This window comes from Acanthisitta chloris, unplaced genomic scaffold, assembly GCF_000695815.1.
Source record: "Acanthisitta chloris isolate BGI_N310 unplaced genomic scaffold, ASM69581v1 scaffold45455, whole genome shotgun sequence".
Lineage (NCBI taxonomy): Eukaryota > Metazoa > Chordata > Aves > Passeriformes > Acanthisittidae > Acanthisitta > Acanthisitta chloris.
In genome coordinates, this window is record NW_008674031.1 from 876 (window position 1) to 15,240 (window position 14,365).

Here is a 14,365-nt window from a genome sequence, read left to right on the forward strand (position 1 = left end):
AATAATTTAAATGAGGCCTAAAGCCCAGGGCCACCTGGCCTGAGATGCCTTAGGCAAGAACCTTTTGTACTGGGCTTCCCTTGTGTTTTGTTAGGGAAGGAGAAGCATCTCCATTGGGCAATCCAGATCTTAGGTGGGTTGTGCTGCTTTTTGGGAGTGGTTCTGTCTCTCCTCTGGTGCTGAGATTCTCAGCTAGTGTGCACTGGGGACATGCCCTAGGTGAAATTATGTGTGGGTGCAGGCTTTGAAACAGGTGTTTGTCATATTTTTCCATATGCTAATGGAACAGAAGTATCAGGATCTATTAATGTCAGACCTTTAGGATATTACCTAATCTCTTTTTTGTAGGTTGGAAGATTATGATGATCTCATGCTAATCTGGACACAACAAAGTGAGACTCTGAAAGAAACCTATGGTGAATATTTCCTTGTTGATCTCATAGAGCATCAAGACAAAGAGAATCAGGCAGCTGTTTGTGAGGTCAGTCTGCCATAAGCTCTGGTTTTGTCTGATCGTAACATTAGTGCTGTCACATGTGACATCTCACTCTAGCTCAGGGAATAAAGAGCTGCAACTCACCTGTGGAAGGTAGAGTTCATGATCTGCACCCATACGGTCACCTTTGCAATGTAGTTTGTGTCTGTCTTTAGGAGTGATATCTTCAGGTCAGAAATGAAGCAGCAATTCCCAGTCCTTGTGTGGATTTCAAGTAATTGGGACAGACCATCCTGAAGAAATCATGTTGCCATTTTAGATATTTGCATTATAGGTGACCTGTTTTCATTCCCAGTGAAGCATGTGAAAATGAGTAGCCAGTAATCCTTTCACAGTTTAAAGTGCTGTAAAGTCTCCTGGCTTGGACAGTTGGATTTTTGCTGAATTGAAGACAGAAACCCAGGAATTAATTTAAATAAGAAAGGGGTGGTAATAGTTACCCTGCTGAAAATTCCTGTTAGGATTTTCACGTTAGTAATTGTGCATGGTGTTGCAAGCTGATAGGCAACATAACCTCCTTAATTCCTGAAGTCTGCTTTCTGTGGCAAATGGTTTTATGAAACCGCAACATGTAATCACTGCCATTGGGAGCCAAATGGGAAACAATACACCATTAATGTGATGGCACATTGCAAATGGCCATCTCTATAAATAATACATTGCAGTGCACGTTTGGAGCTCAATGTGATATCAGGCAAAGGTGTTCCAGGCCCTCAGAGTTTATCCTTGCTGCTGCTGCCACGGATTGAGAAGGCACCTCCATGCAAACCATGATAGATGCCAATTTTCCCTGTGGAGAATGAAGCTGGCAGCCTCTTTTTGCACATATGGTAGATGGATTGGTTAATCAGCCTCTGCTGAGCCTTGGGCCTGAAATTACATAGCAGCCAGGCAACTGCGGCGCCCCAGCTTTGTCGGTTACGCAAACAAGGCAAACAAACAATCACTTGTTGTTTGAGGGCAGAAAAATTAAACGTCATACTTTGTAGAGTCTTTATTGGAGTGCTGATGGCCTGATAAAACAGCTACACAAGTCCAGCCTTGGAGTTTTCATTAGGTTTATAAAGGCTTTCATTATGTGCATGAAGGAGGAAAAAAAATGTTTTTTGATAATGTGTGTTTCACCAGAAAGTTGTGTACAGTACAAAAAATTGAAGAGCTTCCTTCTTCTAGACTCAACTTAAAGCTAGAAAGCCTCCAGCATGCCTGTTCTCACTGTGCACTGCGTGTCCTGCTGAGGACTGCATATTGCTGGGAACTCCAGTCAGACACCCAGAGTACTATGAGTTTCAGCATTGCAGGGATCCCAGCACTTTCACACTTGCCAGGGCATTTTAGGACTAGCTCTTGGATTTTTTTTTCAGAGCTCAAAAATACCTTAGAATTTGCGGCTTATAATGCTGCAAATAAAACATACCTACATACTGTAATACATACTGTTTATATAATATATCATTGCTTTCTTGAGTTAATAATTTTATAGGAAAATAAAATACACTTTTTAAGTTTGAGCACAACTGAAGTTACAAAGCAGCATCCAGAAATGTGTCAACCCTTATGGCTAGCTGAATCCAAGTTTTACTCTAGCTGTACTTTCATTTAAAGCAAAATGATACATTTTTTGAAGGTGTGTAGTTCAAAGGTTTATTTTGTATTTACTGTAACTAATGTTTTATTGAAACAGTAGGACATTATTTGGCCCATACATATATACTCTTGCAAGTCATAGCTAACAAAAAATTTGTTACATCTACTGTAGAGATCCTAATACATACATTACAAGGAAAAAATAAAAAAAGGAACTTTATTTTGCTGAAATAATTCCTGTGCACTTTTCTGTTATGCACAATCAGAGATGGAACATTCACTTTAATGTGTCAGAAACATTTTTATTCAATTTTTTAATAGTCCTGACCTAAAATCGCATGCTCACATGTGACATGGCTTTTATATTTCAGGATGGTGGCACTGCAGTGGGATTCATGAGCCTCTGTTCTCAAGTGAATGTTTCCTTGTTTCAAGAGTGTTTTGACTTGGGGCTTTTCCATGGACTCTGTAAACCACATCCTGAAGATATTCTCCAAGTGCCACGGAAGCCAAGTGTTCAAGAAGGTATCTATATTCTGAAGTGCTGGATAGATTCAAGGTGCTTCTGAGTAGGTTGTGCAAAAGGTTAGAAGAGGGTGTAAGTTTGCTAGCAAGAAAACACAAATTAACATAATCTGTTTTGGAGCTGTTTGCCTGGTGGTTTATAATTCAGGAGGGGAATTTTGATAGCACTGGTCTGTGACAGAAGTATTGTTTGTGGGGAACTGACCTGTACCAGATGCAGGATAAATGTAGGCTTGAAGTTTGAGAAAGCTGAAGCATGGGCTATATTTTCTGTCAGTTAGATATAGTTGTGCTGTTAGATGAAGATGTGGTTTTGAAATCTGGTGGTGAGGTCATGTCTGTCAGTAGCTGAGCAGCTGGTTAACTGTGCCTGTTGTCCTGTTGACTCATGTCGCCTTACGTCCTCATGGTTCAGCTTCTGCTCTCTTTGCTTATTGTTTGCAGTCTCCTGGGTTACAAGATTTTGGGAGATCAGGGACTATCTCTTTATTCCACTTTTATATTGGGCGTGGTACAGCAACACATCTACAGACCACCTTACTGGAAGTGATAAAACTAAGCAATGCAAATGTGTCACCTGTTTGTAGAGCAGAAGTGTCATGTAAATGATTTTCAGTGGTCGTCTTTATTTTTCAGTGTCAAAGGTGGTTTTTTTTTTGTGCAGAAGTGCAACATTTTGGTATCTACTAATTATCAGTAATGGAATAAAAACCCCCCCACCATTAGGTTGTTACGTATCTGCTTGTCTGAACACAAAGCAGCAGGCAAAAAAAGGCAACTAGGGAGCTGCAGAGCTGTCGCCAGCTGGTATCGCAGAGCTGGCAGTCACAGACAGAAAAAGGAGAGAAAAGGGTCTCATAGCTGCTCCTGTGGATGTCCCCTCCCCTGCAAAGAAGCATCTTGCACATAGGAGATGGAGGAAGCTGCCTGTCTCCTGTATCATCCTGTGCTCCCACAGCTTCAGGAGTGTTGCTTCAGAAGGGGTGACAGACACTGGAGGAACAGAAATGAGGCTGAGGGAGGAAGAGAGATCACTCAGGATAGTCCCTTTAGAAACGAGACAGAGCACAGTCCTGGGCTGTCTGCTCTGAGCCACCCTGCTTGAGCAGGGGACTTGGGCAAGTGACTCCCAGGGGTCCCTCCCAGCCTTCCCCATCCTGTGGCTGTTCCTTGTTCTGGTGTGTACTTTCCTTCTCCAGGGACTACGAGCTCTAGGCTCGTGTTTGGCAAATTCTGTGCTGCTGAGCCTTTCAGTGAGTGTGTGGTTACAGATTTTAACAATACAGCTGTTACACATTTTTTATCACTTAGGAAACCTATGAGGCTTTTTCTAAATGTGAAAACTTAGCATGAACAGCTGTTGTGTTCAGGTTCTTGTGAATCTGGCATCAGAGTGCTCTTCAGAAATTTCTTAAGCAGCATGGTTAGCAGTCCTGTGTGTTGATCTCTTTCCTCTCCATTTAAAAACTGTTAGTTATGATGGCTGATGCTAGTTTGCAATCCTGTGAGTTGCCTTCAGGTGAAGTATAGTATCCCTTTATTTAGAATGACAAGGGCAGCTCTGGGGAAAGAGATAATTGTTTGTAGACTTTCAGGTAGCTTGAGTGCAAACCATTATTGATCTCAGACACCTGAGAAGAAACTTGAGTCTCATAAATGGAGAGCTTGACTCTGGTACTATTCCTAGAGAGACAGAGAGACAAGACATTTAATAGTAAAATTGACTATACACTACTCAGGAACATTAATTCTGTTATCACTGAATAGTAATTAAAATTATTGTTGTAGCTTTGCACGTTTTAGAATTTAAACAAATAAAAAGATTTATTGGTTGTCCTCAAACACCGTAAGTTGTTGTTTATACCTGCCCAGTGTGGCCAAAAAGGAGACATGAAACTGAAGGCTGTGGTCGTTGCATTTCAGAAAAAGGAAGAAGAAAGAAACAGATCAAATATATGCAATTTTAACTCAAATTTCTGATACCAGTCAATAAGGCAGTAGCTTGTCACAAGTCTGTTGGGGTTTATTGAGAATATGTGCTTATAGCATGGCTGTTAGATAAACAGCTTTTTATTTTTGCTGCTTGTTACACATTTGATTTATGGCTGTAAACGAAAAGTCTGTATTTTTCAAGCAGTTTGAATGAAAAGCCCTTTCCTTCTGAATTATTTGGGTTTCATTACTACATGAGATGTGACTTAAAATTCATTTCAGTATCCATTCCTGAAAACTTCCTGAAAAAGTGGTGATGTTTCTTTTTTTTTAATTTATTTTTAATTAAGAAAGGAAAGGAAAGAGCCCTGATTTAATAAAGATGTTTACAGTAAAAAAAATCCCAGTTCCCCTCATCTGACATTCATGTTATTAAAGATGTAATTTGGAAAGAGACTTGTCTTGTTTGGTGTGGGTTGGGTTTTTCTGTAAACATAGAGCCCACAGTAGAGCTGGATCCAGCAGTCCATAGTTAAACCTTTCCCACGTAAGGACTATCCTGTATCCTTGAAGTTTATCAAGGTGTCAGTCCCACCTAGTTTGCACTGATGATATTGCATAACCATACCTGATAACCTCAATGATGTTTCAGTGACTGCAGTGTTTCTGCAGGCCACTGCATGGAAAACATGCTGCCAGATCATACCCTGCTGTGAAGGCAGTGGAAGTTCACTGACCTGACATGGAGAGAGGATCTGGACTTTGCTGTAGTGAATCTGAGGGCTGGGAATTTGAAATGCAGACTGCATTCCTTTGTAGTGTAATTTTATGTTCCCACTTTAAAAAAAAAAAATAAGGGGGAGGATTTTTCCCAAGCTCTTTAGCTTTTAAGTAGAGACCACAGGTTGATATTATTTTTCCTTTCAAAATGTAATACTGACTAATAATGAAAGAGTATACAACAGTCTGTACTGATATGCCTCTTAGGTTTCAGGGTAATTACAGTAATTTGGTTGTTACTCTATATGGTGTCACGAATTAGTCACTAGAAAACATGATGCAGTGGGAATGATTCAAGGGCTTTTCATCAGGCTTCATGGTGAACTGGCTTCTTGATCCTGCTGGCTGTACCTCTGCTAACAACCCAGCAATCACAGAATTATTTTAATTTTCTCTTTGTTCATGGTCCTTACTTCATTTAGTGTGACAACACTGCTGTTCTTACCAGTCACTCGTGTGCAGCGTGTCTGCAAACAGTGATGCAGCCATGTCTGACAGGAGTGGATGGGGGAGCCATTAAGGGCTTTCATTTTGGTATAAAGTCAGAAACAACATATCAATATTTACATGACAACAAGAGACTTGTATTAATTAACTTCTGACACCTGCAGGGCTGTTTGTAATGAGCAATGGAGCTGGGTTAATCAAGATGACATTTGATCATTTCTGTGAAGGCTCACATCTGTGATACCCCCAGAGAACCCATGATTCCCACCCCCTGTGTTTCTCCTTGCCCTCCATATTGCATCTGCACTCTTTTCACGGACAGAAAAACAGATTTTCAGATAACAGAATTTTTTTCTGAATACTTTTGGCTAAATTATTTTAAACCTTTGAGGTATTAAAAAAAAAGGCCATTACTGTATGAAGAAATGGTTCTGTCTGTGGATGTAGCTCAGGTGGGTGTCCCAAGGCAAAGTTCAGAGAGAGGAGAGAAGAATTCTATTGTTTTCTGAAGTATTTTTATTCTTCCTGGAGCTCAGAAGCTTTAACTTCCTCATGTTACTGGATCTTTCAAACGCAATGGTGTCCATGCCTGATGTGTTTTCTGCAGCAGCAATATCTATACCTCAAGAGTTTCTTAGTGTAAGTTTGTTATCAGGGTTTATTTTTAAACATAAAACCAAACTGTGAATATATCAGTAATACTGGTGAGGTGGCAATGTAAGGAATGGGATAACTGTCAGACAGCTTAGGGGGCTAAAAATCCAACAGCTGACATGATTATTTTGGTGGATATTTGGAGCAATATGTAAGTTCACTACTACGTCAAATGTTATGGACCAAACTTATTTTAATCATCAACTTGGAAAAGAAACTTTGAAAAAGTGTTTTGATGCAGTTACTTCAGCATCCAAGGAAAGTGGCAGAGGAGAGAAATTCATAAATCAAAGCAAGAGAAGTAAATTAGACAAGCTGAAAAACACTGAAAGAGCAACAACCTTTTATAAGAAGTAAACCAGGATTTAGAGGGCTGATTAGGTTTAACAACTGAGAAGGAAATTTAAATCCCTGTTTCTTGTCCCTGCTTGTGCCAGTCAGAGTTCTGGTTTGGCTAGGATTTAGTCTGAACTTCTGTTATTTTAGGAGAACTAATCTGAGAATGAGGAGCCTTTGCTCACCCTTGTGATCACCAGAAACGAAGTTAGCACCAGGTGGAGGGTTTAATATACCAATCAATACACTAATGACTCCTATTTTTTGGTTCAGATGGGGTAAAAATTTATGCCATATACACAAGTTAGGAATTTGCTTGCAAACTTACTCAATTCTTCTTGTACAACTAATTCCCTGGGGGTTTTTTGCCCTGAAATCAAATAGTCTAGTGAAGCTCTAGCCAAGTAACTGTAGAAGGGTTTGTTTTACTGTGCTTATTAAAATAAACCTTTTGAGGAATCCTGGTCCATTTCAGCTATTGCTGTGGTTCTGAGGGTTAAGCTTGCACCTGTACGCCTGATGCACTTACTCTTTTTCATTACTCAGATGAAGATGAAAGCAACCAAACAAGTCAAAACCCAGAGTCTGTTTCATCTCAAAACTTTGAACATATTCCTGGTCAGGATGCAGCTGTGCAGGTAATGCCATTGCACCCAGGAGTGCTGATACCTGTCGGAGCTGATAAGGAGCAAGGGTGGTGGCTACAAGGACAAGCAATGCCTCTTATTTCCTCTCCTGTCCTGTCCTCTGCATGGGCCCACACGTGTGTGAGCTGTGGTGCAGATTAGAAGCTGCTCTGGCTGGGATCTGGTGGTTAGAGTTTTTGGTTGGGTGAATTTTCCCATCCAGTTCCCCATGAGCAGCCAGGCAGCATGGGAGTGGGAATGAAACAAAGGACTTTAAAAAGGGCTTAAAAAAATTAAAATACTTTCGGAAATGCTGTAAGTGATCACATGTCTGTTGTTGCAGAAAGATGGATCCAAGACCATTTCTCAGACTGAACTGCTGTTAGGTCATGTCAGTGTCAAGGATGTTAAAGCCTCAGCAACACATCTCCTTGAGATGGAGGAGAGAGGGGATTTTCATCCAGTGTACAGAGGAGCTTCAAATGCTTTCTGTATCCGTCTGTTTTGTATCAATGAGAAGTATGAAACCAGGTAAGTATGGTTAATAGTCACTGCTTTTCCATTGATAACCATCTTCAAGGTTACATTTTTAGGACTAATCAGAAAGTGACAGCACCTGTACAGTTAGGTGAGATTTTTTTCTGACCTCTCTTTGGTCCATATCTTTTGCCTTCAGTAATGACTTTTCAATCTGCTGGTACAACTTCCCATCTCTGATAGGTCTGTGGGGACAAAAAGTGGAGAGGAGCTAGGTGTTACAGTACTGGTTGTCTCACTGCATGGGGCAATAAAGCAGGTGAATGTTCCCATTCTGAACATTCAGTCTCCCATCACCGAGAGAAATGATTCCATTTTCTAGGATCCACTATAGTCAGGAAAAGCCATAGATTGTTTTATCTTAATGTGATTGCTGTTGCTGACTTTGGTCTCTTAGATCCTGGTGGGTTAAAACAGGGGCTTAGACATTTTTCCCCAAATTTCTCCCTTGAAGAGCAAGGAACTATATTCAATCACATCAGGAGAAGCTTCTCTGGGCACATTGTCCCTTTCTGATCGTAAGTGAGCCCTGCTCTTTTTAGAGGTTGTATAAAGGAAGAGAATACATAGATACTTACAGAAAGTAGCCAAAGTAGCTGAGCACATCCAGGATCTTCCATGCTTCCAAATCCATGTCATGTCTTCAGACACCAGGTACCAGGAGTGAGGACTCGATAGATGCTGAGTTAGACAACCTTCCACTTGTAGTAGTAGTCATAGGAGACTAACAACTCCTAAACTTCTTTCTCTGTCTTAAAGAAAGTTTAGGAGTAAACTTCAATATGAAGGAAAATCAGAATTCCTTGAAAACTAATTCTATTTATTAAGCTGTTTCCTGATTAAGGAGAGGGCCTACCCGAGGGGATTGCACACTGAATCTGCTGCAAATGCCATCATCCAAAGTTACCAAAGCAAAGCAAACACATATCCTTCTTGGTACATATTTCCCAAGTGATATACCCAGGAACATAGCTCGAGTTCATTAGGAACTAGTTTAATTAGAAAGCAGTGCTGTGCTGAAAGTCTGTAGTGTACTTAGAGACACTGATCAACGAACATAGAACAATCACACTGCAAACAGGCTGTTCCAGAACAGTTAATTTATGGACAGTCTAGTAAAATATAATTCAAGCAATATAATTATTGCAGAATAAAATAGCTTTATTTCAGAATAATACTGAGGTGAAGGACTTCCTCTGGAATGACTCCAATATACTGAAACAGCAATTCAAAGCTGTGATTGAGACCTCTGTAAGGAAGTAATCTCTCTGTGGACTTCCTGAGTTCTCTGCTCATAGTATTCTTCCCAGGATAAGGATCTGTCCCTTTTTTTTGCCCCGTTCTTTCATGCTGTCCTTTGTGAGCACCATAAGTAGTTTCTGTTCAAGACATTTCTCACTGCATTTATCATTCAATGCTGTGGTCCCAGTCTTTTTTTCCCTGAAGACATCTGTGGAACAGTGTGGATTCCAAGATGGGTATCTGGAGAAGACAGCATTCCTGTCTGAAGACTTTGCTAAAGGTTAACTCATGCAAGATCCTCTCCTCAGAGCTGAGGAATCTGTAGACCTCACTGTTTTCAAATATTTTGCTTGTATGCTTTCCTGCTTTGCATTTACTTGATCTACCTCTTTGTCAAAGAAACATTAGCAGAGTGAATATGTATAAAGGATGGCATCCTGGCTGCAGCTTGCAATCTTGTCCTGAAGGGTTTCTGCTGGACCTGCACAGTATGGCCCCAGAAATAGTTTGGTTGAAATGCAGTTGTGATTGCATCTTAGCCCTGAGAGAATTTTACTCCTGGGGAATTGTTATCCCCTAAAGCTGCTAAATAGTTTCATTCCCTAAATCCAGAGCTGTTAGGTGCCTCATCAGTGCATTGAGAGTGAAATGTGAAGGCACTGATCTGCTGGTTTATCTGCAGATATCTGATACCTTTCTAAGCCCCCTGAAAAATCTCCCACCTCCATTCTTGCTGCCAAGAATGTACTGGATATCAGAGAAAGAAAAGTACATTGCAATGGCATTTTCCTTTCCCCCATATATTTCTATTAGCTACTCTTAATTATGTATTATATAGGTGAATATATAATACCCCAATCCTGACCTGTACTTACAGCCTTGTTTTAAGTTTTAATTCAAATGCAGATATTTTAATTGGAAAATATTTCTCTTTTTAGTAATATTATTATTGAGGTAATTAAGGAGAACTTAATTACAGGTCTGAAGGGAGGAGGGGGTTTATCAGTATTTTTAGGTAATATGTATCTGTATTGAATTTCTTCAAAAGACACATTTTGTACCATGGAAAATAATTTTATGAAGCTTCAGCATAATTCTGATGGGTTTAGAGCTCTTTTATATCCTCATACACAGAAGAAACAGGAAGAACTTGTTAGTTCATGTCTTTGCAAACTCAAATGTCACAACTTGCTGTCACCATGGGAAAGAGAGTGGGATTTCTCTAAGTCAGTAGGTGAGAAGTGGAAAGAAGTGTTCAAAAACAATTCAAAGTATTGATGTTCCTGTTAGGCTGTTAAAGCACATCAGGCAGGTTTCCAGAGTGGAAAGTGACAGAGCTCTTGGTACTAGCTGAAAATATTGTGGAACGTAGCCATGACTGTTTGTAACCCCAGGTAATGTGTACTGGGTACTAGCACTGCTGTGACAGGCAACGAATGGTTTCTGAAAAGATGAGAGGCAACATGAGAGTCAATGGGTTTTTTCCCCTCATGTTTTGGTATTATGTCAAACATTCTGGTTATTCTTGTCTATGGTGCACTAGAAGTCAGAAATTGCTGTGCAGCATGCGACATCAGAAGCTGATTCTTGATGATCTATCAGGACTCTCTGGTTAGCTCTGCATAAATATTGCTGCACTTACACAGGGATGTAAATATCACAGTGTATTGGATCTGTCTGATATGTGCTTTATTTACCAATGTTTGTTCTTGGTTGCAGGTCACTAGATTTTTTGAATTATGCTTTCAAGGTTTTTCCAGTGAGTATAATGGAAGTTTTAACATTGGTATGTGTGTGGTGGGATGGCAGAGCAGTTGGTAGTCAGAGGATTTGGGTCTGCTGCTTGAGTGAGTCAGGGCCTCAGGGGAGTGTGCTGTGACTGGTTACCCTGCACCGAGCTGCTCTTAATCTGCTTCTGAACTTTATGGATTGCATACCTAAGTCCTCTATTTATCATAGAATGGTTTAGGTTGGAAGGACCTTAAAGATCATTTCCTTCCAACCCCCTGTCCTGAGCAGAGACACCTTCCACTAGCCCAGGTTGCTCCAAGCCCTGTCCAGCCTGGTCTTGAACACTTCCAGCGATGGAGCAGCCACAGCTTCTCTGGGCAACCTGTGGCAGTGCCTCACCCACCCTCACAGGGAATAATTTTTTCTTAATACCTAATCTAAACCTACCCTCTGTCATTCCGAAGCCATCCCCCCTTGTCCTGTCACTCCATACTCTTGTAAATAGTCTCTCTAGTTTGTGGACTTCTCTGAGGTGCAGATTTAGAAAGGACATGCTTAAAACTCCCTTAAAATCATGTACCTAAATTAAAAATACAGACTGTACCTAAATTGAAAATAAAATCAGGAAAAATACATTCAAGGAGGTGGAGTTAAAGCCTATAAAACAGTGTTACTAAGGTGATCCACAGTATTTACCTATAGCCTGAGCAGTGGCACTGTGAATTCACAGTGCAGTAGCTGTTTCCACTAACACCCTGTGTGATCACTCTGTATCTGAGGTGACAAAGTTCACTTTCTGAGACTTTCCTAATGCATACCACAATGTGTTGTAAGTTCATATTACAAACTACTGCATGGTAATGTCCCTTAGAGACAGGCCCTGGTGACCAGAGATATAGACTTGGCCCTAAGTAGCAGCATGTTCAAAAATTCTGCTTACCACCAAAGAAAGTTTGCAGAGCAAGGGAACACAGAAAACATTCCAAATTTGTGTAATTTATCCATCCAACAAGACCAGTCCTTAAAAAATATGTCATGATGGTGTCACCAGGTGTAGTAAGAAAAATTAATCACATAGTGTGCTTAAAGTGGAAAAAAATCCACTGATGAGTAAAATTCAAATAATATATTTCTACTGAAAAAAATGCCAGAAAATAATCATTGGACAGGTTTGTGCTGCTTGGAACTCTCAGCAGTCTATGGTTCTATGAAGTGTATTTCTGAATGGTCAGATTTCCAGGATCCCTATGTGTTGCAAGATTCTCTTAAAGCACCCAATCAGTAAAAAGGGATGGGGAGACTGGTGGAAAGAAGCACTTGAACTGTTTGAATGGATAGTTACTGTGGCATGCAGTTTTATCTCCAGAGGATACTCTCCTTTGTCAGAGAGCATTTGATGGAGATGCCTGTGTTCATTTGCACCTCTGCAGCCTTTCCAGCACAGGATTCTGGACAACTGCATTGGCTGCCAATACAGTGTGTCTTTGTGTGCATATGGGCATCAGCAGTGCCAACTCTGGGACAAGCTGGACATGGCTGCACACATATAAACTTGTGTTTGTTGAGTCTAAAGCCAACCACTGGCTGTGCAGGATTATAGGACATGCTGCACTTGTCCGTGGTCTCACTTGGCTGCAAAAGATCTCAGGCAGACATACATTGTTCTGTTACTGAGAAGGTAGGAAAAAGGACCTTTCAAGGGAATAGGTTAGCCCTGAAGGTGGAAGCATGGAGATAATGTTCCTGCCGGCAGTTGGACTAGATGGTCACTGCAAGTCCCTTCCAACTGAAATATTCTATTGAGGAAGATAAGAGGCAGGGAGGGAGGGAGAATGGAAAAAGAGGACTGTTAGGAATATTACAAGTCTTTACTATGGGAACCAAAAGACCCTTTTCTGTGAGCCCATGAGTTCTTTTGTGCTGCTCAAGCAGAGCAGTGCTTCGGGGTGTGCAGTGTAAGCACCGTGTGTTGTCTGCCTTCTCTAGTCAGAAGCTTTTTTGTAAGCCTTACACAGATATCACCAAGAGCCTTTATTGCCTGCAAATCTTTTTCAGGACAGAGATTTCTGTGTCATCCTGGTGCCACACCAAGTGCCAGAGTTCCACCTGCTCCAGAGTTTTGTTCGGGCTGTTCCTGTCTGTACTTCCAGACTCAGTTGTGAGCTTTACCTGTTCCACCGTGTAGGATTGCTCAAGTGAGTCGTGTGCCTCATGACAGGAAACCATGTGCTCTGAGCTGCTGTGGGATGGACTAGCACCGTATAGGTGTCCCTTTGCTGTCCCAGGCCAAGCTGGTGTTCTGTATGCTGTGTCAGAATGTCCTGCAAAAAGGGTCCCTTGAGTCCCCAAGGTGCTGTAGTTGAATAACACAGAACTGTACCTGGAGCAAAAGGGAGCAGAGCTAAATACCTAAGTCTTTAGTTGTGGTACTGCAGCTGTTTGCTCCCTGTTCTGCAGTGCACCCTAAGTCCACTCAGCTGCATCTCCACACAGCACTATACTAGATAAGGGAGAAACAGCTTTATATTTTTCAGTGAAATAAAGTGCTTAGTGACATGATTTTTTAACGAAATAAAGAGTGATATAATTGAAGTGTGAAAACAAGCAGCCTGCTGCCTGCTAGCACTTACACTGAGTTTCCTTGAAGTAAAACCAAAGTGCAATGAGAGGATTCACTTAAAATTTGTGCATACAGTACTAAGGTAAGGAAGATGAACATTGGTACAGACAAGCAGCTCCTTCAAGTTCCCTTGCTGGGGGCCAAGGCCATGATGCTGTGTTTGGCCTTTGGGATGTGAGTCAGGCTGTGTGACACTGACACCTGATAGCTTGGTGTGGATTTAATTCTTGGAAACATGCTATAGCTCTCTGAAGAGAAATGCAGTCACGCATTTCTGGAACATGCAGAAGACAGGAGGAACCTCATTGTTGAGTATCTGTTTTATATAATTTCTCTCTTATTTTTGGTGTTGAATTGTTTATTTCATTCCTTCAGTTTCTCTGATGCTCTGAAAATTTCTGCAGGCTGAGGTAGCCATGAACTGGGGCACCAAACCTTTTTTGCTATGACTTCTGTTCCATGGTATGAGTTTTCCAAGGCTTTGTTTGTGTACTAAGCCTATCCTGGCCCAAACACCAAGCTTAAATTGTGGCACAATTAGAGATTTTTTTTTTTTTTTATTATTATAGCTAAGTGCTGTGTGGTTTTAGAGAAATACTTCTGGTTTAATTGCATACTTAATCACCTTTGGTGGCACACAAAGGGCTCGTGCAGGAACTGGCCAGCTACTCTTGGACCTGTGCAGAAACTTTTTACCCTAGGATGAAACTGGGCTTCTGGGTCCTGTGTAAGAATCCAGCTGGCTGGAGGGAAAGCCACTGGAGTAATTCCTGATAATCTCAGGCACAGCTGCTCAGTAATCCACCAGTAGGGTTGGGAGTCATATGTCCTCTTGTGATTTTGTTCAAAATT

General features: G+C 41.0%; 1 protein-coding gene across 1 annotated transcript; it reads left to right on the top strand.

Moving 5' to 3' along the window:
• Window positions 1-348: 348 nt before the first annotated feature.
• Window positions 349-13,092, top strand: LOC103802648 (uncharacterized protein C20orf26-like; the record flags this gene model as incomplete). The annotated part of the gene is made up of 6 exons (XM_009075148.1): window positions 349-481; window positions 2,455-2,608; window positions 7,304-7,395; window positions 7,727-7,914; window positions 10,882-10,921; window positions 12,949-13,092. Coding segments are annotated over 6 exons (751 nt in total), but the record flags the coding sequence as incomplete, so codon positions are not given.
• Between the last annotated feature and the right edge of the window lie 1,273 nt (window positions 13,093-14,365).